Below are 25,074 nucleotides of genomic sequence, written 5' to 3' on the forward strand. Positions count from 1 at the left end.
AAAATCCTGCTTAATATGGCCCCACATCTGAAGACATCTTGTATATCACATATCTGCACGCTAACCTCTCCTTGATATTATATACCAGCGTGGATGGAATTCCTCAACATCATAGACCTACATTATAAGCATTTCTGGATATCATGTACTTATAGGTGAAATAGCCCCGGACACATTATACCTGCAAGGAGATACATGATCTCTTCCAATGAGGGTACATTGTATGCAGGATTTTTTTCTCCATGTATGAGATGTCTTGGATTTCTGTTGCTGTAAAAATATAAAAATTGATCAGTGGCTATCAGTGGCTACTGGTTCCTGCACCGCACGTGCTCCGGCTGTTTCTGTGCTAGCCGCTTTCACACACTGTCTCCTTGTCAGGTTGTTACCACACCTGACACACACACATTGCATTCTGGGGGCCATTCTAGCGTGGCAACATGCTATGCTAGCCCCAGACATTCTATAGCCTAGCACGGCTTCCAGAACTGAGACATTTGTCTCTCTGCTCGCTGGGAACTTTGCTCACATCCCCTGTAACCCAGTAAAATCAAAGTTCTAGAAACTTGTAATTTATCAATCAGATTTATATGTTAAATTCTCAATCCACAATATATCCACACAATAAATTTACTGCTAATTAATAAAGATATAAACCGCCCACCTGGACAAGATAAAATTGACCCAGTCCACCTGGATCATCCTGCTCTGTCGTCTCCATTTTGATTTCCTCCTCTTCCCTCCTTCCTAGACTTTTTCTCCACCTACCCTTCCTTACCATCCAATGATAGGCTTTGTCTTGTCCTGGACCTGCCTTGATGCATAATGACATCATCCTACAGATTTCTTCCTTTTCGAGTACCTGACATGCAGATACAGAACATTTAGGATTTTCCATGATAACCAGGTCTGCTACCCAGATGGGTACCTCATATCTAGTAGTGTTTCCAGGTGGGTGCATGATTTTCCGGAGTGCTTTCCACTAAGTTAAATGATGTCCAGGGCTTTCCCCCCAACATGAATTCAAAATTTGCATGATGTCTTCCCACGGTGGATAAAAATAGCCAGGACTTTGTCCCATGTGCATGCCATATAGACACAACTGCTTCCCATGTTGGAACAGGATATCCTGGACTTTGCCGCATGGAGGTGTGTGATATCCAAGACTTTTTCCAATGCACATACAATATCTCCAGGACTTTATTCCACGCAGACACAAATGTCCAAGGCTGTTTCTCACACAGGTACACGATATCTAGGAGTTCCTCACATGCAGGTACATGATATACGGGACTAGTTTCTGTGGCACATACATGATAGGTCTGCTTCTAATGCAGAGGCATGACATCTAGGACTTTTGTGACTTGCAGGTAACAAACACGGGACAGTTTTCCATGTAGATACATGATACTCAAGACAGTTTCACAGGCGGGTATATGGTATCAAAATAGCGTCCTGTATATCGTGTACCCACATGGGAAGCAGTACTGGATGTTATTTTCCCACAGGAGAAGCAGTCACACATGGCATACTGTCATGTGTATCATGAACCTATAGAAATCCTGGATTCATGACCTACATGGGAAGAACTCCTGCATATCAGTTTCCATATAAAAAGTAATCTTGGACATGATATACCCACATGGAAAGCAGTCCGAAGTATCCTGAGCCACATGAGAAGAAATCCAGTGTATGGTGTACCTACATGGAAAGCAGTCTTTTATATCATGTAGCCAGATAAGAAGCGGTCCTGGACATCTCTCTCTCTCTCTCTCTCTCTCTCTCTTCCTCTCTCTCTCTCTCTCCCTCTCTCTCTCCCTCTCTCTCTCTCTCTCCCTCCCTCCCTCTCTCTCTCTCTCTCTCTCTCTCTCTCTCTCTCTCTCTCTCTCTCTCTCTCACACACACACACACACACACACACACACACACACGGGAAGTATTTCTATAAACAATGTACTTGTGGAGGGAAAAAGTCCTGGGTCTCTGTATTTTCACAGAAAGACATCCGACATAACATGTATCCACATTCAAAGTTTTACTGGATATTACGTACCCAAATGCAGATTAATCCTAAATATCATATGCCCACGTGGATTAAAGTCCTGGATATCACGTACCCACTTGGAAAGAAATCCAGGAAGTCATGCACACATTGGACACAGTCCTAGATATCAGGTAACCATATGGAAAAGTAGTCCTGGATATAATGTACCTTCAGAGGAAACAGGTCTGGAAATGTTAACTCACACAGGAGGAAGTTCTGGATAACTTGAACCCACGTTGGAATGATTTCAAATTATAATGTAGCATATGGAATGAAGACTGGACATCAAGTATTGTATAGAAGCAGTACTAGCTATAGGTACCTGCATGAAACAAGCACAGGATTTCGTGAACAGCAGGGGAAGCAGTCCTGTCTATGGGGTACCTGCATGGGATGAAGTATTGATATCTTGTTCCTTCATGTGAAGAAATTATGTCTATTACCCATGGTATCATGGATCTACACGGGAAGAAATCCAGATGTCTTGCAGCTGCATAGGATGGAGTCATGGATACCTAGCATCTACATGGGCAGCAGTGCTGTATATCATATACCCACATGGGAAACGTTGGTATATCACGTTCTTTGCATGGGAAGGATTCTTGCACATCATGTGCACAAATGGTGAGAAGTCCTAGATATCATGAACCTGCATGGGAAGAAGTTCTGCGTTTCATAAATCACCTAGAAAGCATCCCTGCATATCCTGAAAAACGCTGAGAGTGTCATAGACTCCCAGTGGAGCAGTCTTGTATATGTGGTACCCACATGCAGGAAAGCTCTATATAGCTTCTAGCTGTGTGGGAAGAAGTCCAGAACTGCATGTACTCACATTAGAGGAATTGCTGGATATCATGTTCAAGCGTGGACATCATGTACATGCCTGGGTATCATGTACATGCTTGGGTATTATGCCCCTGCACTCATACAATTTCTGTGTACCATGCATCCGCACAGGAGAAGTCCAGGATATCATGTATCCAAATGGGAGCAATTCCTGTATATTAAGTACCTCCCCGGAACACAGTCCTCGATTTAATTTTCCTGCCTGAGAAGCAGTCCTGGATATGAAGAACCTCCATGGGATGCAGTCCTGCTGGAACTCTCATAAAAGAAGTCCTGGGTATCATTTACACACATGGAAAGTAGTCCTTTCTAGGTGATTTCACAAAGAATGCAGTCCTGAATAGTTTATCTTTCATGGAAAGAAGCACTGTATAACATGTACCCACATGGAAAGCAGTCCCAAATATCACTCCAGCATGTAACTCAGTTTTAGACTGAGATGGGAAGCAGTCCTGAATATGTGGTACTTGCGAAGTCTGATATCATTCATCAGCATTAGAAAGAATAATGGATATCATATACCAACATGGGAAGCAGCCCTGGATATGTGGTATCTGTATCAGATGAAGTCCTGGATGTCTGTATTTCCTTGGTGCAAAGTCCCGAATATTAGGAAGTCTTACATATCATATACTGCATGTAATGTAGTCCTGGATATCATGCACCCATCTGGGAAACCCTCTGGGCTGTCACATGCCTGCATAGGAACAGGATCATATATATATATGTATATATATATACATATATATATATATACACACACACATGGAAAGCACTCCTGGTTATCATTTTTCCTCGCAGGAGGCAGTCTTGCATATTTTGTACCCACATAAGATGCAGTCCTTCATATCATGAAGTACCCATGTTGGAAAACTCCTGGATGTCATGTACCCATGGGGGAGAATCAGCATATCAGGAAAAAGGCCAGGACATGATGTATCCGAATGAGAAGCAGTCCTGGATATCATTTCTCATATATGAAGCAGTACTTGGTATTGTTGTGCTGGCATGGGTATGAGTATCATGCGCCCTCTTGGTGGAAGTCCTGGATATCACGTACCTGTGTTGGAAGCAGTCCTGCGTATTGGTATCTTTCTGAAGGTGAAGAAGTCCTGCATTGTTGTACGCACCCTTATGTACCTATATACATCATGGATATTATGTTCCTATATAATAAGCAGTTCTGAGTATGCTGTCCCAGTTTGGGATGACATCATGCATTCCATGTGTACACATGGGAAGAAGTCCCAGGTACCATGTACCTGCCTGGGAAGCACTCTGGGATCATATTCCCCACTGGAATATTCCCGTGTATCACGATTGGAAGTCCTGAGTATCATCTCTCTGTATCGATATCTGGGGGTGCTTTGCCTGCAGGTACAGGACACATTTCTCAGGTGGGTACTTCATATTCAGGAAGTCATCACATGCATGTACACAATAGCCTTGAATTCTTCCTGCACAAAAATAAGATATTTAGAACTTTGTCCCATGCAGATACTCCAAAAAGGAATTTCTTCCCGATAGTTCATTATAGCCAATGCTTCCTCTCATGTGGGCACTAATATCCAGGGCTTCTTCCCATGCAGGTACAACATCTTAAAAATGTATAATAAAGGGGACTGTTTCCCATGTGGTTACATTATAACCTCACCTGTTTCCTATTCCAGTGCATAATATCTAGGGATTCAACCCATATGAGCATGATATCCAGGCCTTCTACAATCGCAGGTACATGGTATCTAGGACTGTTAACCACTGGTGTACATGATATGCCAGAGTGCTGTTCTTGTGAGTATTTGATCCACGGGAAAATTTCCCATGCATGCACATCAGATCCAATACTTCTTCTCATGCTGGTACGTGAGAAACTCGACTGCTTCCCATGCGATTACGTGATATCCAGGACAGATTCCCATGGAGTTACTTGATATCCTGCATTATTTCAAATGCAAGTACATGATATAGAAGACTCTGTCCTACAAATGGTGCTGGTTCAACAGGAGGTCAGCACGTAGAAGAATGCAAATCCACCCATTCTTATCACCTTAACAAAGCTGAAGTCCAAGTGGATCAGTGACCTCCACATAAAACCAGATACACTCAAACTAATAGAAGAGGGAGTGGGGAAGAGCCTCGAACTCATGGGCACTGGGGAAAATTTCCTGAACAGAACACCAATGGCTTATGCTCTAAGATCAAGAATCAACAAATGGGACCTCATAAAATTACAAGACTTCTGTAAGGCAAAGGACACTGCCAATAGGATAAAATGGCAACCAACAGATTGGGAAAAGATCTTTACCAATCTTACATCTGACAGCGGGTTAAAACCCAATGTGTGTGTGTGTGTGTGTGTGTGTGTGTGTGTGTGTGTGTGTGTGTGTATCTCAAAAAGTTAGACTCCAGAGAACAAACTAACTTTATTAAAAAATGGGTTACAGAGCTAAACAATTCTCAACTGAGGAATATCAAGTGGCCGAGATGCACCTAAAGAAATGTTCAACATCCTTAGTCACCAGGGAAATGCAAATCAAAACAACCCTGAGATTCCACCTCACACCAGTCAGAATGGCTAAGATCAAATACTCATGTGACAGCAGATGCTGGCGAGGATGTGGAGAAAGAGGAACACTCCTCCATTGTTGGTGGGATTGCAAGCTGGTACTCTGGAAATCGGTCTGGCCATTCCTCAGAAAATTAGACATAGTGCTACCTGAGGACCCAGCTATACGTCTCTTGAGCATATACCCAAAAGATGTTCCAACATATAACAAGGACACATGCTCCACTAGGTTCATAGCAGCCTTATTTATAATAGCCAGAAGCTGGAAAGAACCCAGATGCCCTTCAACAGAGGAATGGATACAGAAAATGTGGTACATTTACACAATGGAGTATTGCTCAGCTATTAAAAACAATGACTTCATGAAATTCTTAGGCAAATGGATGGAACTTGAAAATATCATCCCGAATGAGGTAACCTAGTCACAAAAGAAGACACATAGTATGCACTCACTAATAAGTGGATATTAGCCTAAAAGTTTGGAATACATAAGAAAAAATTCACAGACCATATGAAGCTCAAGAAAAGGGAAGACCAAAATGTGGATGCTTCAGTCCTTCTTAGAAGGGAGAACAAAATACTCATAAGAGGCAATACAGGGGCAAAAAGTGGATCAGGGACTGAAGAAAAGATCATCCAGAGACCGCCCCACCTGGGGATCCGTCCCATATGCAGCCACCAAATGCAATCACTATTGTTGATGCCAAGAAGTGTTTGCTGACAGGGGTCAGATATGGGTATCTCCTGAGAGGCTCTGCCAGAGCCCTACTGATACAGATGAGGATGCTTGCAGTAACTATTGGACTGAACAAGGGGACACCAATAGAGAAGTTGGAGAAAAGACTCAAGGAGCAGAAGAGGTTTGCAATACCACTGGAAGAACAACAATATCAACCAACCAGACCCCACCAGAGCTCCCAGGAACTTAACCACCAACCAATGAATACACATGGAGGGACCCATGACTCCAGCCACATATGTGGCAGCATCATTAGGAGGAAAAGCCCTTGGTGAAGGCTTGTTTCCTCAATGTAGGGGAATGCCAGAGTTTTGATGTGGGAGTGGGTTAGTGGGAGGGGGCGCATCCTCATAGAAGCAGAGGGAGCAGGGATGGGAGGGGGAACCAGGAAAGGGGATAACATTTGAAATGTAAATGCATAAAATATCCATGAAAAATAAAAAAAGAAAAGAAAATCTACTCCACTAATGTTTCTGATTCCTTATTGAACAGCTTCAGCTCATAGAAATGTATCAGGCCCCACTGCAACTGGAACAGGCACTCCTATTAATAGCCATGCTAAATCCAATAAAGAAAATAGTCAGCTGGGAGTAGTGGCACATGCCTTTTATCCCAGCTCTCTTGAGGCAGAGGCAGGCAAATATCCATGTATCAGCTTGATCTACCTAGTGAGTTTCAAGTCACCCAAAGCTACATGGAGAGACAGTGTCTAAAAACAAAACCAAACCAGAAAACCAAAAGAAATAAAAGAAACAATTAATTCACTAGGCCTTGGCCGAGCAGTGAAATCAACTAAGGAGCTTTAAAAAAAAAAAAAAATCAAGCTATTTCAGGCCTCTGCCTTTTTAGGCTTAAATGCCTAGATCAATAAATTCAAGTTTCGCTCCATAACTGAACATACTTTGCAGTGATGAACAAACGTTCTGCATCTGCCTATATAAAGCAGAATCCTTGGATTTCACACATGCTCAGTAAGGACCAGGGCCTCGGCGGTTTACCTGGATTTGGGAAAGAGCAGCAGCCCTCTGCTGGTCAAACCTCTATAATGCAGCTTTAGGAAATTAAAAATCCCCAGTCGCGGTCGGTCGCTTTTTGATGATGTAAGCCAAGCGTCGGAGGCGAGCGGGAATGTTTGCGTCATTCGTGCGAGCCCCAAAGCATCCTGACAAGCCGCATGGCTGCGGGCTCTGTGGAGTCGCAGCGGCCCAAGGCGGCCTCCGAGAGGCCGGTGGCGGGTCAGGCCGGGATTCTGCCTTGCCTGGAACTACCGAGCTATGCCGCGGCGTGTGCGCTGGTAAGCAGCCGCTATTCCTGCTTGGTGGCCGCCCCGCACCGCAGGCACATCGCCTTGTCGCCCCGCTACCTGAGCAGGAAGCGCACGGGCATCCGCGAGCAGCTGGACGCCGAACTCCTGCGCTACTCCGAGAGGTAAGGGCTCTCTGTCTCCTTCTGTGAGCCGGCAGCTCAGATGATGCCTGTCGCCCCTTCTCAGCTTCCGAATGGGCCCGGGCTCCGTAACACCATGGAGGTAAAGTTGCACCAGCTTCGTGAACCTTAGCCCCAGCGTCTACAGTCGCCTTCTGCGCCGCTGGCCTGAATGCAGTGGCCCAGCTCCTGGGGATGAAACTGGCTGGTGAAGTAATAAGTGGTCGGCTGCGGCAGTGCTAAAAGCACCCCTGTGTGGAGACCAGTAGTGCCTGGTGTCTAGAAACCCACCGGGATGAGCTTTGTTTGGGTATTAAAGGTTTCATTTAGTCACTTCCGGGTGTGTTCTCACTTAGCAATGACATTTTACTGTTAGTATTAGATTCTACTAATGTGAAAGACAACATTTAAAATGGATAAGTCGTTTCATTGCAAAACACAGGCAGGTTTGTTTCGAGTAATTTCTTTGTTTTTTTTTTTTCCTCTTCTGAGGCCTAATTGGGGATGAGTGATGAACCTCGTTTTACACACACACACACACACACACACACACACACACACACACACACACACACACACACACTAGTGCATTTATAGTAAGCTGTAGAAGAGTTAACTTGAAAAAAAATCTCAAAATTTCAATGGAAAGTGATAGACCGTAATATTCCACAACTAATTTGGAATGAAGTGGGGTGAGGTTCTGAGACTGTGGCTTATGGATACCTGAGACATCATTTGATGTCCTCAGTAATTCTGTGACACTTCAGAAATTGTAGTGATTCCCTTGTGATTTCTCTAGGGCAAATTAGCCAGAGCGGTTACCACTCTGGAGGATTCGGGTGCAGTCAGTTCCATTAACCATCAAGCCTACCTAGAATAATAGTAATACAGCATCCTTCAAGCACCATTGCATACATCTACGTTTGGAGTTGGGATAGAGAGATAGAAGTAAGAGTCTACTTTCAAGGAGCTTTCGGGTACTGTGGGGATATAATGTAAATCAAATCCAGTGAGCTGTTAAAACTTGACAAGTTATAGTGAGAAAGTGGAATTAGATTTTGTGAGGACGACACAATAGGCTGGTATTTAGATGGCATTCTAGCCAGTGAGTGCCATAAACAGATGGGTAGTAAATGTAAGCTAGAATGCTGGGAGCAGAGGCCTGTAAACACTCCGTAATTGTAGTAGTCAGGGGAAACACATGCCGTGGATCCTTAGGAGAGTGTCGAAGACTTAGAAGATGGCCATTACGTTCCTCCCATTGTCTTTATCTGTTTCTTTTTTTTTTTTCTCCTGCTCCTCTTTTCGTTTGTATTAGGTTTGTTTGTTTGTTTGTTTGTTTATTTATTTATTTATTTATTTATTTATTTATTTATTTATGCTTTGCTTACATGTGTGTATGTGTTCCAAGTGCATGCCTGCTGCCCTCAGAAGAAGGTATCAGATCCTCAGAAATTAGAATTATGGATGATTGTGAACCACAAGTGCATGCTGGGAATGGATTCTGGGCCTTTTGCAGGAGCAGCAAGTGCTCCTGACTGCTGAACCATCTCTTCAGTTGCCAGTTTTTGATTCTTACAGCACAGTTGTTGCTTTATCCACTTATTAGCCTCCAGTTGAGACTTGGAACTCTCTTGAGAGGAGAGGTACACGTTTGAGGTCCCTGGGACATGGTTACATCTACAATTTAAGAAACAAATTAGAATTAGATATTTTAAATAGGATGAGGCAGTAAGTAAAGATATCAATTAGCAGTTATTGAAAGGAAAATGATTAAAGGGGTCGAAAGATTTAAGAATATACAAGGTGATCACTAACATGAAAACACAAGCAGTTATGTTAAGTATTCTAAACAGCTTTTCATCCATTAGGGAAACATTATATAAAGGTGTATAATAGGAGTCATTATTACAGATGAGAAACTGATAACTTCTGTAACAGAATTGGATAATGCAGCCATTTAGAATAGAATATACTGTTTAATTGATCTGGACACCTCCCTTCCTTGATACTATGCCAAAAGTATGCTTAAAAAGGCCTTTTTCCCCCACAGTGCATATTAGGTTCCAGTGTTACTCGAGTATTAGTTGAGTATTAATAAATCAAGGGATAAAACGTTGAAATAATGAGAATTATATTGCCATATTAATTGTCCCATGTTATTTGTACCATTTATCCTGTATAGTTTATGTTTTTAGACTTGTGGGCGGTCCTGAAGCACCAGTACGTCTGTCTTCTTATTTAAAAAATATATGGAATTGAGACTCCCGTGCTAATGTTTAAGTCTTCTTAACAGCGTTTCCTAATAGTCAGACTGTTGCCTCTCTTTCTCTGTGGCAGGATTTTATTTTACAAAAAATATCCTATTTCAACTTTGGACTGTTCTCTTAGAGAAAGTAAGTAGTTTTCTGAAATCACATCGTAGCTTCTAAGTTGAACCTTTAAGAGGCCATTTGTCAGGGAATAAAATAAAACACAGCATACTTTGGCACCCTTGGGTTATTTAAAGATGTCAGATGCATTTTATCCTCCTAGTCCCAAGGAAGTCTTAAATGCTTAAAATGTCCCTTAAACTTGATCTAGTTGCCTCCTATATATCCTAGGTGAAGTTACCATGTGAACCTCATGTGGACCGTATGTATTGAGATATATATATATATATATATATATATATATATATATATATATATATATATTTTAAATAAAGAGAAGATATTTAGTGTTAAGAAATCTGTCTTTGAATATGTGATGCTTGGTAGGTTACTCTAAGTAGTTTCCCAAAAGTCTTACGGGTTTCACAAATTCATTTAGCCTTGCACTCAGTGGGCATAACAGTCCTTAGAGATGCTGAACCCTGTGGGTCCTGGTATCCCCTTGGTGGCCATAATTTGCAGTGTTTACTGTTATGAAAATATCATTCACTATGCTGAAATGAAATTTAAAGATTAGCACAACCTACCCATATAGTTAAAAATTTTACATAGTGTCCCAACCCTGTAAACCATTTTAATCTATGACATTTGAGCATAATGGTCTGGAAAACTAAGACGTTAGGTGCTTCTTCACTTATTCATAGAGTTGCTGGTTAAGTGTTTCAGTCAAATGCAGATTGATCCAGACATTTTGCATGTGTAGCTCAGATAGTACACACTCCATCTACAGTTACTGGTGCTTTTATGACATGGTTATTTCTGTTGACCTACCACAAAATAGTCTTTCTGGCATACAAGTATTGCTCCATTTCTACAAGTGTTTTAGTATGTTAGGAGTATATAAAGTTGACAAATATAAATTGATATACTTGTTTTAAAGTGTAAATTCTATCCTCAGCAATTTATAAACAAGTTTGTCCCTTATTTAAGAATCCTGCATAGAGACTGCTTGCACATACATGTACAGAACTGTTCTGTACACAGCAGAGTTCCTTTCTGGCTTTTGCAGTGTCTGTGATAAATGCAGCAGTGACATTTGTTTCCAAGTGCCATTTAGGGACAGCGATGTCTCCTCGCTAGATTCTTCTCAGTATTATATTAGAGGAGGTTTCTAAGAGAAGCAGAGACTTTTCCTTGACAGTTGTGGTGGATACTTGTGTTTTCCTTTTGTTCTGTTTCAACGTCCCTCACATTGCCTATGATGTACGATTCCTCCTTAGGTAAGCCACAATGTATAGAAGCTAAATTTTCAGTACTCTCCTTGGAAGATCTCTGAGTGTATGGGTTTCCTAATTTGGTAGCTATTACAATTCCTTTCCTATGGGTTGTGGCTGTTTCACTAAAATAAAATCTATTATATAGAAATCCTTTTTCTTACTTTAGGTGGACTGTCCTAGAAATTTAATTGAGGCCAATAAAACATTTTCTTCTGTCCATGACCTTAGAGTTGTACTTTGAATCTAAACATTTGTACAAATGGATTCAATAAAATTAGGTTACAAACAGTAATACATTTTTACATGTGGGGTGTGTGTGTGTGTGTGTGTGTGTGTGTGTGTGTGTGTGTGTGTAGTTAGGGAAATTTCCTTCAGGAAGTTTTTTGTGCGGAAGAATTAGTAAAGCTCATATGTCTTCTTAGTTAATTGGCCTTTTAAAATAATCATAGGCTGTTAGTCTTGACTTGAAATGTGTCTACTTAAGTGTAAGTCAGTTCTCAAATGATATGGTTGTGTCCATTAACATTTCTTTTCAGTAGAAAAGATTTTAGTTTGTTATTTTTCTGTATTAAGTCATTGGTTCCAGTGATCAGGCTGTAGCTTAAACAGTCATGCTTCCCTTATTATATAGTATCACATATAGAAACTAGTAATAGTGGATAGTGTCACAATTGCCTGTGTTTAGTCAGACAGTATCTAGATGTTTTCTTGCTTAGTTCCATTATTCCCCCTAGTATGACCGATTCAGATAGGTAGCATATGAGTGTCAGTTTATTGCAGTGCTTAGTTCTGAGTGCCTGTGCTGCTGGTCACTTTAACTGAGACAATGGAAATTTTGATGAATGATAATTGCTAGGATGGCTAGTGTTATTAGCCTATGAGACTAGGTGATACCATTATGTTTGGGAAGGGGTGGTATGTCAGAGAGATAACAGCAGATTATCTTTAACTAGGATTAACAGTATCTTTTCCCCCCTTTTACAGCCTTTTAGGTGTTCCCATTGCATATGATAACATCAGAGTTGTGGGTGAACTGGGAGATATTTATGATGATCAAGGACACATTCATCTTAACATTGAAGCCGATTTTGTTATTTTCTGCCCTAAACCAGGGCAGAAACTGATGGTATGTACAGCCTTTTTTTTTTTTTTTTTTTTTTTTTCTTACTTCCTTTACATAACTTTTTTTCTGGAAATGCCTTGACCTAGCACCCTTCCTACTCCCTAACAATCACTGTTTTCTCTTGGGTTCCTTTAAAAATGAACTGTAGTTTCCACATATGGAAGAAAATCAGTAATTGTCTTTCAGTGCCTGTTTGCTTCAGTAACATGATTCAGCTCTCTACATCACTGCAGATCACAGGAATTCTCTCTTCTGTGTGGATATGTTTGTTCCATGGTATTGCTCTGTGTATGTAAACTCCAGCTATCCATTCTTCTTCTGACGGTGGTAGACAGCAGCGTCTTACCTGTTGTGGGCAGTGCTGAATAAACCTGGGCGGGTGCACAGGCTCTTCTGCTCCGTGTTGATTTTACCTCTTGGATTATTATCATATGGTAGCACTCACTACCTTTTATGATTCCTATAGTGTCTGTTGACTTACATTCACAGGAGCAATTGTGTGAGTTCTTTTTGCTCACATCTTTTCACCATGTAATTTTTGTGGTTGGTATTAACCATTTAGGTGAAATATCGAGTCATTTTCTTGTTGCCATAACAAAATACTTGACAGAAAAGGCTTGAAGGATGAAAGGTTTTGTTTGGCTTCTGCTTTACTTGGCAAGGAGGCACAGAGTACAGAAGTTTTCATCCTGCTGGGCCAAGAAACAGAAAGGAATACTGGTGTCTGACTGATTTCTGCTTTTCTCTTACTCTCTCTGGACTCCAGCCTTTGTTCTCACAGCTCTGTTAATCCTCTTCGGAAACTGTGTCATAGACACCCAGTAGTGTGCCATGGCCTACTGGGTGATTCTAAGCCCTGTCAGTCTTTGAGCGTGCTTAGCCATTGCAGGTATAGCATTGAAGTTGTGATTCGGAGTTCCCCTGTGGCTAAAATGTGAGCATTTCTCCCATGTGTTTATTGGCTACTTCTACTTCTTTTGAGGTGTGTTTCGTCAAATCATTTGTCCATGTTTTTAAAGATAGATTTATTTATTTATTTATTTATTTATTTATTTATTTATTTATTTAATATGAATACACTGTAGCTGTCTTCAGACACACCAGAAGAGGGCATCAGATTCCATTACAGATGGTTGTGAACCACCATGTGGTTACTGGGAATTGAACTCGGACCTCTGTAAGAGCAGTCAGTGCTCCTAACCACTGAGCCATCTCTCCAGCCCCATTTGTCCATTTTTATTTGACTTACTTTTTTGTTCTTTATGTTTCTGAGCTCTGACATTTCTCCTGTCTTGCGTGCCGTTTCTCTAACTCTTGAGTGTTTCCTTTGAGGTACAGAAGTACTTTAATTTTATATAATAATCTCACTACAATTAACAATCATTTAAGTGTTTTTTGCTTTTGTTTCTTGTGCTTTGGTTGTCCTCTTTTTGTTTGTTTGTTTTGTTTTTTGTCTTTTGTACATCTGTATAAAGATTTTGTTTTTAAATTCTATAAAGAACATTATTAGTCATTTGGATATTGCACTGTGGCTTGCTTTTAGCAATATGGTCATTGTAACAGTATCTGGACTTCCACATAAGAACTTAGGGAGCTAGCCAGCTTGCTTTCTTCTTTGTTTATTTCTTTTTCTTTCGTGTTTCTTTTCGTTTCTTTCTTGTCATTTTATCTTCCTCTCATTAGTTAGTTTTGCTTTACATCATAGAGGGCTTTCATTTCAAAATGGAGTTTATTTAAGTAGTTAATTTTTGTGTGGCTATTGAGAATAGGGTTAAATTGTATTTATTAGGAAAGCTATTAATTTCGTGTCTTTATTTTTGTATGTGCTACCTAACTGAATTCATTTGCCAGTTCTAAAATCTTTGGTGGAACCCTTAAATTCATCTATATATTCAGTCATCCTGCCTACAGATGGGGATAATTGAGACTTTCCTATTGCTGTGTCTTCTCTTTCATTGTAGTGCCTACTTGCCCTGGCTAGTCTTTAGTCTGACTGTGTGTGTCTTTTCTAAGCCTGGCCAAGTTTCTTAATAAGGACATAGAGACTTATTTTTATTTAAAATGCATATGGCCTTAAGCTAGGCTTGCTCCTCAGCTATCTCTTAACTTATATAAATCATTTATACCATTCTATGTCTGCCACATGACTGGTTACCTCTTCTCAGTTTCATACATCTGACTTCCTCTGTGTCTAGGTAGTGAATTTTCCCATGCCTGACTCTTTCCCAGAGTTCCTATCTCTCCTGGAACTTCTACCTTCTACTTCCTTTTGCTAATAAGCCATCAGAGCTTTATTGACAGGTAATGTTTTTAATAGTGCACTATAGATTAGTACTCTACAGAAGGAGGGCAGTGAGAATTGATTAGTTATATGATCATGATTTTAATCCTTTATTCTAGTTATGTAGTTACATTGTATTTAACTGATTTTTGTATGTCACACAATTCTGAAGTCCCTATAGTGAAACTAGTTACCTTGACTGTGTTACATGAGTTTTTGATAACACTGTAACCTTCAATTAGGTGTTCACCGGGAACATGAATTACTAGATATCATTTTGTATTATTATCAAGTTTTGGTACGAAGGTAACATGCACAGAATTAATACCTTTGTTTTGATTTATACAGAATGGCTTGGGAACCGTTGATAGTAGTTCATATTCAAAAGTTTGGTAAGGTTAAGTGATGAAGCCATTGAATCAAAGTCTTTTCTTCATACGGGACCATTACCAACTCAGTGTCCCTGTTTGTTACAGTCTATTCCAATGGACTTGATTCAGCTTGGCTAGGTCATATGTGTCCAGACATTTGTTCATTTCTCTTAGATTTTCCAATATGTTAACATACACTTTTTAAAAAGAAGAAATAACCTCTGATGGTCTTTTAACCGCTGCAGTGTCAGTTGGAATGTAACTCTGCTTTGTAAGCTGATTTGTGTCTACACCCCATTCCCAGTTAGTTTCATTAATTTTGTTTACCATTTCCAAGAACCAATTCTACTCTGGTCTTTATTACCATTTTCCACCTAATTTTGGATTTGCTTTGTTTTCTAAGACTCTGAAATGCACATAAGTTTCTTCCTAGGGCCCATGACCTTCCAAGCCATGGGCTTTGACCAGGTTTATCCTGCTCCACAGCACTCTGACCCTACTGTATCAGTAGGTGTGACGTGCTTGGCGGGTCAGTGTTGTAGCATGCAGAGTCCACCGACTGGCTAAGACTGTTGATGACATCCCCACATCAGCTCTGGCACCATGAAATTTAGCCATGTAAGAAGAAATTTTCATGTCAGTTCCAGTTTTATTTCTCCAATAAAGCAAAGTCTGTTGAATCTTAAGTAGGGTCTTACCATCTAGCTTTGGTGGCCAGCCAAAAGCAGTGGCAGTGTTCTGTGTTGTTTTGGGTTTCACTTGGTCCTCCCTGACCAGTAACTCACAAGAAACAGCTCATACTGGACACTGAGATTTTCGTGTAAGAACTCTTGACTCCTGGAGGAAGCACTGTTTCCCAGTCCCCCATGCAGAGTACTTCCATTCAGACTCCTCAAAGAAAAAGCGCTCGCGCGCGCACACACACTCACACTCTCTCTCTCTCTCTCTCTCTCTCTCTCTCATTGGCTTGCAAAGCCATGTGGTTCTTTTTATTCCCCATTTACATTCAGCTTTGGATATTCTTTATTCCTTCTGTTTATCTCTGTAGATTGATGGTTTACCAAGTTGATCTCGTTTGATTTGTTATTTCTCTTGTGTCTAATGCAATGACAGGTACTCTTTGACACACTATCCTTTATGTATTCTGAGTGTTTTGTCTGTGCACTGTTTGCATGTAGTGCCTACAGAGGCCAGAAGAGGGCCTCAGATGCCCTGGACAGATTGCCAGCTGCCATGCGAGTGCTGAGAATCAAACCGGTGCCTGGAAGAGCAGCCAGTGCTCCTAACCACTAGCTCTTCTTCCAGGCCTTGATAACAGTGTTCTTTTTTCCACTTTGGGTTGTAGGGCTCACATAAGCACAGATAGGAACCCCATGACAGACCAAGTTATGAATATCATTAAAGCCCAACTTGGTTAACCAATGAGTATTATTAGGGTTTTTTACAGGATTGGTTGATTGGTTGCTTACTGGAGAGAAATTACTCAGACAGCTGCATTACAAAAGCCTACCCCAGCACAGATGACAGCTCACAATCTGGGAACCTAGAGCATATTGTATAAACTTCAGACATCTCAGCAGTTGGAGAGTGTCTTTTCCAAGCAACTTAGTTGGTTATAATCTCCTTCAGGCAGCTCAGCAGCATTTACTTCTAGGCAAGTTTGGGTTGCAAACCTTATTTACAACTTCACTTCTCTGAGAGTCTTCTTTGCAGCTTAACTTGTCAAAGTGTGACTCTCAGCAACCTTTATCTTTTACCCCTAAGAAGGAGGGACCTAGTGAATCTGATCAGTTTTAGGGACTTCCTGAAGCTATTTTGGATTGTTTATGTTGTAGCTTGTGGAGCTTCCTTGAAGGTTGGAATGTTTCAATCCTGAAGGTTTGTGTAGACAACACATCCTGTCACAATCATTCTGAATTCCTATGAGCATCAATCTATTATGGCTGGAAAATTACTGGAAATCATCCTCTACTTCTGGCTCCTATAGTCTTCTACCCTACCCCTTTTCTGAGCCTCGAGGGAAGGAGTATGATACAAATATCCCATTTAGGGCTAGGCACTTCAAAATCTCTTTTTCTTTGTACATTGTGCATTTGTGGGTCTCCGTATTAATTACCTTCCATTGCAGTAAGCTGCTCTGATGAGGGTTTAGTGATGCATTGATTTATGCTTATAGCATTAAGTCATTGGGGATTTCTTTATTGCTATGTCCACATAGCTAAACCTATAATAGTAGTAGATTTTCCTCTAAGGTCCCTGTCCCATCTTGCCACAGGTTTGGGGTCCCTTGACAGTGTCTCTATGTTGTCCATCTTTGGAGGTGGGTCTTGGATAGAAATATGGTTTGTTATCCCTGCATTCATGACACTTTTGCACCAGTGGATAAATCTTGCCAGGAAGGTCATTTATATAGCTTACAGAGTTCACAGTTGGGTGAGCTTCCCAAGTCTTTCAACACCAGTAATCTGAATATTTGCTCCTTTAATACGTAGGGTTCCTTTACGTTTTCTATATTCCTCTTCTTTCCTTTTCCCCTTTGTATTCTTTAACTAAGCTCACTTTGCTTGAAGGCTCACTAATTCTCCTGTTTGATCTATCCTTCTAGTGATACCTCCGACACGTTTTAAATTTCACTATGTGCAGTTTTACAGCTCAAAATTACATTCATCTCCCAGTTTCTCAATGTTTTCTTGAAGCATATTGAGTTCCTTGGTAGTGCCCACACAGTGATTCTTGGCATCATAGCTTTGAACACTCAGGGAAGTCATGGTTTCCAGAATGCCCTTGATATTTGTTGGCATGTGGTACATTTAATCCACTCCCTGCCCTGGCCTTGTCTGTGCTTGCCTCTGCAGAGATTTTAAGCAGTGCTCTTCATCTAAGCCTCTGATACTTACACTGTTTCAGAACTAGATGGGATCCAGGTCCAGATCAGCCCAAAGTCTGATGGTACCTGCTTCAGCATTTGAGTGCCATTCAAGCCAGGTTTTGTTCCAAGTATTTTATCCGTGTGTTATTCAGAAAGAAACAGAAGAATATCTAAAGTATAGTCCGTCTCTAGATGCATGTGCTGAGACTAGAATAAGATTCAGTGTCTTTTTTACATAACAGGCCTGTGGTCACACATTGCAAGTTTTTGCCTGGCTCTAGGCAGATTTGTTGTGAATGGATCAGCCCTAGGCTCTTAAGCCATATTTGTAGCCATTAGAGCCAACGTTGTACCATGAGCCCAAGACAAACATTTTTGTAGGTATTTTTATAGGATTCATGACCTAGCATTGCCACAGCCAGCCACAGGTGATGCTATTTGTCTTTTGTACAAGCCTAGTAGATTGGCCTCATGTATGTTCTTGTCACTAGAGCTGATCTGTGTTCTCTGCATAGGCTGGCCCCCGGGGGCTGTGGAGATAAAGAAGCATTAGCTTTCTGCGCCTCAGTGTTTTCTACCTTTGCCCTTTTCCAGAAAATAGAGTTTTGTATCATTCTGTCAGCTCAGAGTGAGGAGACTGTTAGTGAAGGCAATTCTTCACCAACTGTACTGATACTAAGATGGACTATCCCTGAACCTCAGAACCACAAGGACCTGTACAGTCTCAGGGGTACACTGAAGTGTGCATGTAGCCAGAGGTAATACAAATCAACAAACACAAGCCTCATAGGAGGGCACAGTTCTCTGCTAACTGTGAGAATATGTTCTAAAGATTCATCTGTAAGCACTGTCCTGGCAGTAGCTCTACTACCTTACATTTAGGAGGCATGTGGTAGAGAGACAGTCTGTTGGACAACTTAGCTGGTGCTAAGTGGGATCTTGACCTGATTCTGACAGCTGCAGGCACTTGCTAAGCTAAGGAGGAGAATGGGAGTTCCCCAAGCCAACATCAACTGAAGTAGCTGAAACTCAGGTCTGGGTACCAGGTGTGTAGGTCTCCTGATGCAGGCTAGTGTTGGTAGACTTGCTCTGTGTTGTATTCTGCAACACTGGGCATTTGTTTTATTGCAGCAGGCCTATCCCAGGGTCTGAAAGCCCTGTGCTAGCTTTCTTGTCTTGCTCCTTCTTTTGCTGAAGTTGGAAGAGTGGTTAGTAGTGAAGCCTTCTCTTTGCTGCCCATTTGGCATAATTTCAGAAATTCACTGCTGGGGGTACTTAGCCTGACAGTAGGGGTCTGGGGACTTTGCCCAGCATTAAGTTTCATTATGGCAAATCTAGCACAAGGTTTAAAGTAAGCATATGTAATACTCTCTTAGCTGACTTTTTTATTTTTATTCTGGTAGTCTGGTTTATGAATGGCTGTATGTAGGAAGAGATTGCCAGAGAATCTCCTTCAGTTGCTATCCTGCTCTGCCTTGCATATAGTTCAAAGGTTATGTTAGAGTTCAGTCTTCATGTACATACCTTAGATTTTCACAGATATATTGTGCTGTCTGTTTAGCATCATGCACAGTACTTTGACTGCCCTAGAGTTTCCCTGTACACTACCTCTTGATCCTCACTGTTCACATTAGTTCTTGACAATCATTGATCTTTTTGCTATCCTGTGGTTTTGCCTTTTCTAAGATGTTAGGTACTTATCTTTAATTACACCTGTTTGTGTGTGTACATTCACACACTCTACAGTCTGCAAGTACCACAGTGTGCACATGGAAGCCAGAGTACAACTTGTAGAGAGTCCTCTATCTCCTTCCACCACATGGGTACTGGGAGTCAAGTTGTAAATGCCGTACTGACTAAGCTATCTTACTTGCCCATACTGGATTCTTACCTCATGAAGCAAGTATTCTGATTAGCTTTCTTGTTCTCAGTCTGCATTTAAGATTATTTTCTTTGTGTCTAAAACTTGGCAGCTCTCTTTTTTATTCTGAAAAATTAACACCTCATTCTGTAGATATACCATAGTTTGTTTTTTAGAGACTTTTAGAAGTTATGGATGGCATTTAATTGGTCATTACAGATCAGACATCAGACTCCTCCTGGTCATGACGGATAAGGGAGCTTTAGATTCTGTTACAGTCTGTAACAGTTTGTATCGCATGCATGCCTCTATTATTTTATAGTTCTGTGCTTCAGAAAATGCATCTTTACAAAGTATTTTAGGGTTTTCATTTATAAACTCATGCACATTGGTTCCAAAGGAGACTAAAAACTAAATTCCGTGGAAAGCCTCACTTTTTAAGCATAAAAGTGACTTAATACCTGTAAGCTTTTCAGAAGTAGTCAATCCATGTTCCAGATTAATAAAGAATGCTTTGTTTCCTAATAGAACTATTTATACTCATGTTAATTTGAATTAGTAAAAATTGTGTTTGTGGGGTTGGGGATTTAGCTCAGTGGTAGCGCAAGGCCCTGGGTTCGGTCCCCAGCTCCCAAAAAAAGAAAAAAAAATTGTGTTTGTGAGCTTTGAAATTCAGTCAGTTTATAGAAATATCAATTTGAGCCCAGTTGCACATGCTTCTTGCTTTGGGCTTCTTATGCAGAACACATGCATACGACAGCATATTCTCTGCTTGGTCTCAGTCACGGAGCCACCTACTCCCTGGGCAGTTCTGCAGTGGAGCCAAGCCAACCCCACACCTTTCCACCTTTGTTTAAGGAAGAACTGGTTTAGTTGTTATCCACTTAAAATAGACAAGCAATTCTTTAATAAAATTTAATGTTTCTAAGTTTTCTAAAGTTATGTTTTGGTATGGTATGGTAAGTTGTTAGACTTTTGTAAAGTGTTTTAAAGCATGCCATTAATGTGATATTTTCTCTTTTGAAGATGAATTTCATGTTTATAAAGTTTTACTCACCTTTTAACTCTTTGACTCTCTTCATGATGTTATGTTCTTTCTTTTCTCTTCTTTACAGGGTACAGTTAATAAAGTGTCTTCTAGCCATATTGGCTGTTTAGTACATGGATGTTTTAATGCTTCTATCCCTAAACCTGAGCAGATGTCATATGAGGAGTGGCAAACATTGGAGATAAATGTAGGGGATGAACTGGAATTTGATGTGTTTCGCTTAGACTCAGATTCTGCTGGAGTATTCTGCATTCGAGGAAAACTAAATACCACAAGGTTAGTGTATGATGATTGAAATAGTTAGATCTTGTTGCTCTGATATATACCAGAAGTATGTTTTCTTTTTCAAATGTCTGTGGTTTAGCTAGTTAGCCTGGATTTAATGTTTCATAGCTAAAAATTTCTTAACCAACTCCAAATTTTGAAGTGGTGCTTGAGCTTCTATAGAAGTACAGTGAAAGTAAAACAAGAAATCCACATTTCATTGTTAAATTTGGGCCAGCTGTAAATAGTAGACTGTGTCAGGAATCCCAGCATTCTGAAGGCATGGGCAGGAGGATCCTGAATTGGAAACTAGCCTGCCACAGGGAGAAGAAAGCCTAAAGATCAAAAAGTCGCTGGATAAATATGCCATTGACCTTGGCATCTGACAACTCATAGACATTTCAGTGGTCTGAGGAATAGCAAGATAGAACATTGAGAATTAGAGCCACAGTAAACGATCTTGTGCAAAGAGTCATAGTCTATTGAAACAGACTTGGCCTCATATTTTTTCTTTCTTTTTGCCTATTGCTGTTAATATTTTTAAAATCTGTTCATTTACAGTTTGCAGCATAAGGGCTCTGTAGTTTCTGAAGATGTAGAAGAAACTGTCATTGAAGAGGTTGTTGAAAAAATTCCAAAGAAGAAGAAGAAGAAAGACAAAGACAGAGAAGTCTGTGCAACAGTGGAAAGTGTTACAGAGGTAGCAGATGTTACAGATGCTGCTGCAGAGGACGAAGCAGGCCTGCCGTGTAGTGATGATGTCAATGACTTCTTTGAGGAAGAGCCAAAGAAGAAGAAAAAGAAGAAGAAAAGGCACCAGGAAGATCAGGACCCCATTTTCCAAGCCAGTGACTCCAGTGGCTACCAAAGTGACCATAAAAAGAAAAAGAAGAAAAGAAAACACAGTGAAGAGGCTAACTGAGTCACCTAAGAAGAGACAGTAATTGTCTTTTCTATTGTTAACATATTCAGATATACAGGTGAATAGATTTTTTGAATGGTAGGAAATGCTGATAGGAAATTCACAAACAAATACTTGATTGGAGGGTTTTGTACTAAAATCATACAACTGATTATATAAATTTTGGATAATACCAGTATTATTATAGTATTATTTTATTACAGTAAAGGGGAAATGTTAACAAATGTTTCTTACCTTGACTCATATTGTTAATGTTCTACGTAAAATTTTACATTCTCAACATCTGCCAAAGAACTTTATGCTTTCAATTTTTTTCTGATAATAAATGTTGTCTTTAGCCAGAACATTTTTTTTAAAAAGCACAATACATTTACTAAGTTTAAATTTTCCTTAAACAGTATTTCTATTTTATTTAAAATGTATACCTAAGGAAGATTATCTAGAACTCTTACATACCCTGTGACTGTCTGTTGAATGTGTGGTGGGCGGAAAACTCATTGTCTCTCCCAGAGGGTGTGTGTACATGTGTTCTTGAATTCCGAGACTGTTAGGGGAAGGGCTGTTAATTTCTACTTTGTGTTTCAGTAGTCTTTATTTTGTTATATAGATCATGAGCAAGGTGAAGATGGGATAAATGTGGTTCTTGCTAGTTGAAAATCTCCAGTAAGCTTTTAATGATTAGGGGTGTTCTAGACTTGTTTGAGGAGGAGCTCCACCGTCATTACTGCTTTCACTGATAAATGTGGGATGTGTTATGCCTAACCAGAAGGTTATAATGAAGATGAGTTGGTTGAGGTTCATAATCAACCCATAGCCAGGCACTTAATAGTTGTAATGTGTTTTATTGAGGCCAAAGGATATAAAAATCAAGTTAATGTTCATTTCTCTGTGAAGCAAAATGGGAGAAACACTTGTGTGCACACAGCCTAAGTGAGGAAATAAAACAGTAATTGTAAATACCATGAAGAAAACATTGATCTCCTTAGTTAGTATCTGGAAATATACGGGCGTAGGGTTGACCTTCCGTGTCAGTCATTGCTGTTGTCACTGACTGGCAGACATAGTGTGAGCATCAATTTACTATTTGATAAGGAGTAACTTTTGGCAACCATGTTTCCTGATTTAATGTATGGTATATAGAGCATAAAGAATGCAGCAATTTAATGTGTACAGGTAGATCTGACCAACAGAGGAAAGGTACAAACCAACATCTTTCACTCAGGATACTTGAAAATTTTTATGTGGCTTTCAGGTCCCTTCTTAAACTGTGACTATTCCAAATTAACATGCCTTGTCTCAGTACAAAATATGAGATTTTAAATTAAAGATATTTTAAGAAATACAAAGAATACTGCAATACAGTTGTCTTTCCCTCCTTTTACCTCATCCCTCCTGTTCCCATACCTACCCACTCCCGCACCCACTCTCCTTCCTCCATCCATCCTTGATGTCTATTAAAAAATGGAGTACAGACCTAGACAGAATTCTTGGCAGGAATCGCCAGTGGTGGAGAAGCACTTAAAGAAATGCTCAACACCCTTAGTCATCAGGGAATTGTAAATCAGAACAACTCTGAAATTCTGTCTTACACCTATCAAAATGGCTAAGATATTAAAAAAAACAAAACAAAACAAAAAACCTCAAGCAACAGCTCGTGCTAACGAGGATGTGGATGTGGATCAAGGGGAACACCCTGGTGGGGGTCCAAACTTCCAACTGCTTTGGAAGTAACTTTGGTGTTTTCTTAGAAAACTGGGAATAGATCTACCTCAAGACACAGCTCTGGGACATATACCCAAAAGAACCACTACCATATCACAAGACATTTGCTCAACTATGTTCAAAGCAGCTATTCATAATAGCCATAAACTGGAAACAACCCACATGTCCTTCAACTAAAGAATGCATAAAGAAAATATGGTTCATTTACACAATGGAATAGTACTCAGCTATTGAAAACAATGACATCATTAAATTTGCAAATGGATGGAACTAGAAAAGATCCTGAACCCAGAAAGACAAACAGTCTGTATTCACTTGTATGTGGATTTTAGTACAGGATAACTGCTATAAACCACAGACCCAAAGATACTAAGCATGGAAGACCCACGGGGGACACGCTCATATCTCATTGAGAAGGGGAAATTGAAAATTTAACTTTTTGCTTAACACTTTTGCTAAGTAAAATATTAATTTTATCCTGTTTCCAGTTTATTTTTTCTCAGTGGTTAAGTAAGATCATAGATGAAACTCATTACATTACTTCAGACAATGCTCTTCAAATGAATTTGTAAATTGAAAGGGATTGTAATGTTTGTTTTGTAAGGATTTGATGTAACATATCTAGAAAATGTTCAATAAATCCTTCATATTTTAGGAGTTGAATTTGTGATTATATTTAGCACAGTATGGTAAGTCACATGATTCTTGCCTTCCATGAACACCAAAACAACATGTTAAATTTATCTATTGATAAAAAAATAGATAAGCAAAAATAACTAAATTACCACATTTTAATACTCAAACGATACTCTTGAGTTTTAGAAGACTTTGCTTGTTTGGAGTGGTGATCCCCAGGGCTTCCCATCCTCATCCTCATGAGTGAAAAGTTTTCTCTGCACAATTGCAACATTGCACAAGGGCCTGAGCAGTTAAAATCTAATCACAGCAGCCTTTCACAATCAAAGTAATCTGCACCTTGTGTCAGAAGAAGAATTGAGAGAAGTAGGTGTGAGAAAAATTAGGTGGAAGACTCCCTTACTGTAGATGGAGGGGATCCTGGAACCCAAGGGTAAAGAGCTAAGAGCTTTCCCTGGCCAACAGACAGCAGGAAATGGTCCTGTGTCGGCAAAGAACTGAATTCTGGAAGTGGCAAGAATGAGTCACAAAGCAGAACACCTTGTCCCAGGTTCTTGAGTTAAACATGAGCTAGACCTTGATGTATATGGGCAAGGAGCCCCCCTGTACCTTGTATGTTCCTGTGTGTGCATGTGTGTGGGTTCTTCCTCAGTCTCTCGCCTAGTTTTGGAGATGGTTTTACTGAATCATGAGTTCACAGATTCAGCT

General features: G+C 40.2%; 1 protein-coding gene across 1 annotated transcript; it reads left to right on the forward strand.

Moving 5' to 3' along the window:
• The first annotated feature begins 7,269 nt into the window (after nt 1–7,269).
• Polr1f (RNA polymerase I subunit F) lies at nt 7,270–24,499 on the forward strand. The gene is made up of 4 exons (NM_001108707.1): nt 7,270–7,623; nt 12,254–12,395; nt 20,890–21,098; nt 21,648–24,499. The coding sequence occupies exons 1-4, from the start codon at nt 7,370–7,372 to the stop codon at nt 22,006–22,008; spliced, it is 966 nt and encodes a 321-aa protein (NP_001102177.1). The 5' UTR covers nt 7,270–7,369; the 3' UTR covers nt 22,009–24,499.
• The last annotated feature ends 575 nt before the right edge of the window (nt 24,500–25,074 follow it).

The sequence above is a fragment of the Rattus norvegicus genome, chromosome 6 (genome assembly GCF_036323735.1).
Source record: "Rattus norvegicus strain BN/NHsdMcwi chromosome 6, GRCr8, whole genome shotgun sequence".
Lineage (NCBI taxonomy): Eukaryota > Metazoa > Chordata > Mammalia > Rodentia > Muridae > Rattus > Rattus norvegicus.

Bases quoted from the DNA above. Each gene is read 5' to 3' on its own strand.
- Polr1f (NM_001108707.1), top strand. From the start codon at position 7,370: ATGGCTGCGGGCTCTGTGGAGTCGCAGCGGCCCAAGGCGGCCTCCGAG. The intron at 12,396-20,889 runs GTATGTACAGCC...TCTTCTTTACAG, and splicing joins AACCAGGGCAGAAACTGATG to GGTACAGTTAATAAAGTGTC. The intron at 21,099-21,647 runs GTTAGTGTATGA...GTTCATTTACAG, and splicing joins GGAAAACTAAATACCACAAG to TTTGCAGCATAAGGGCTCTG.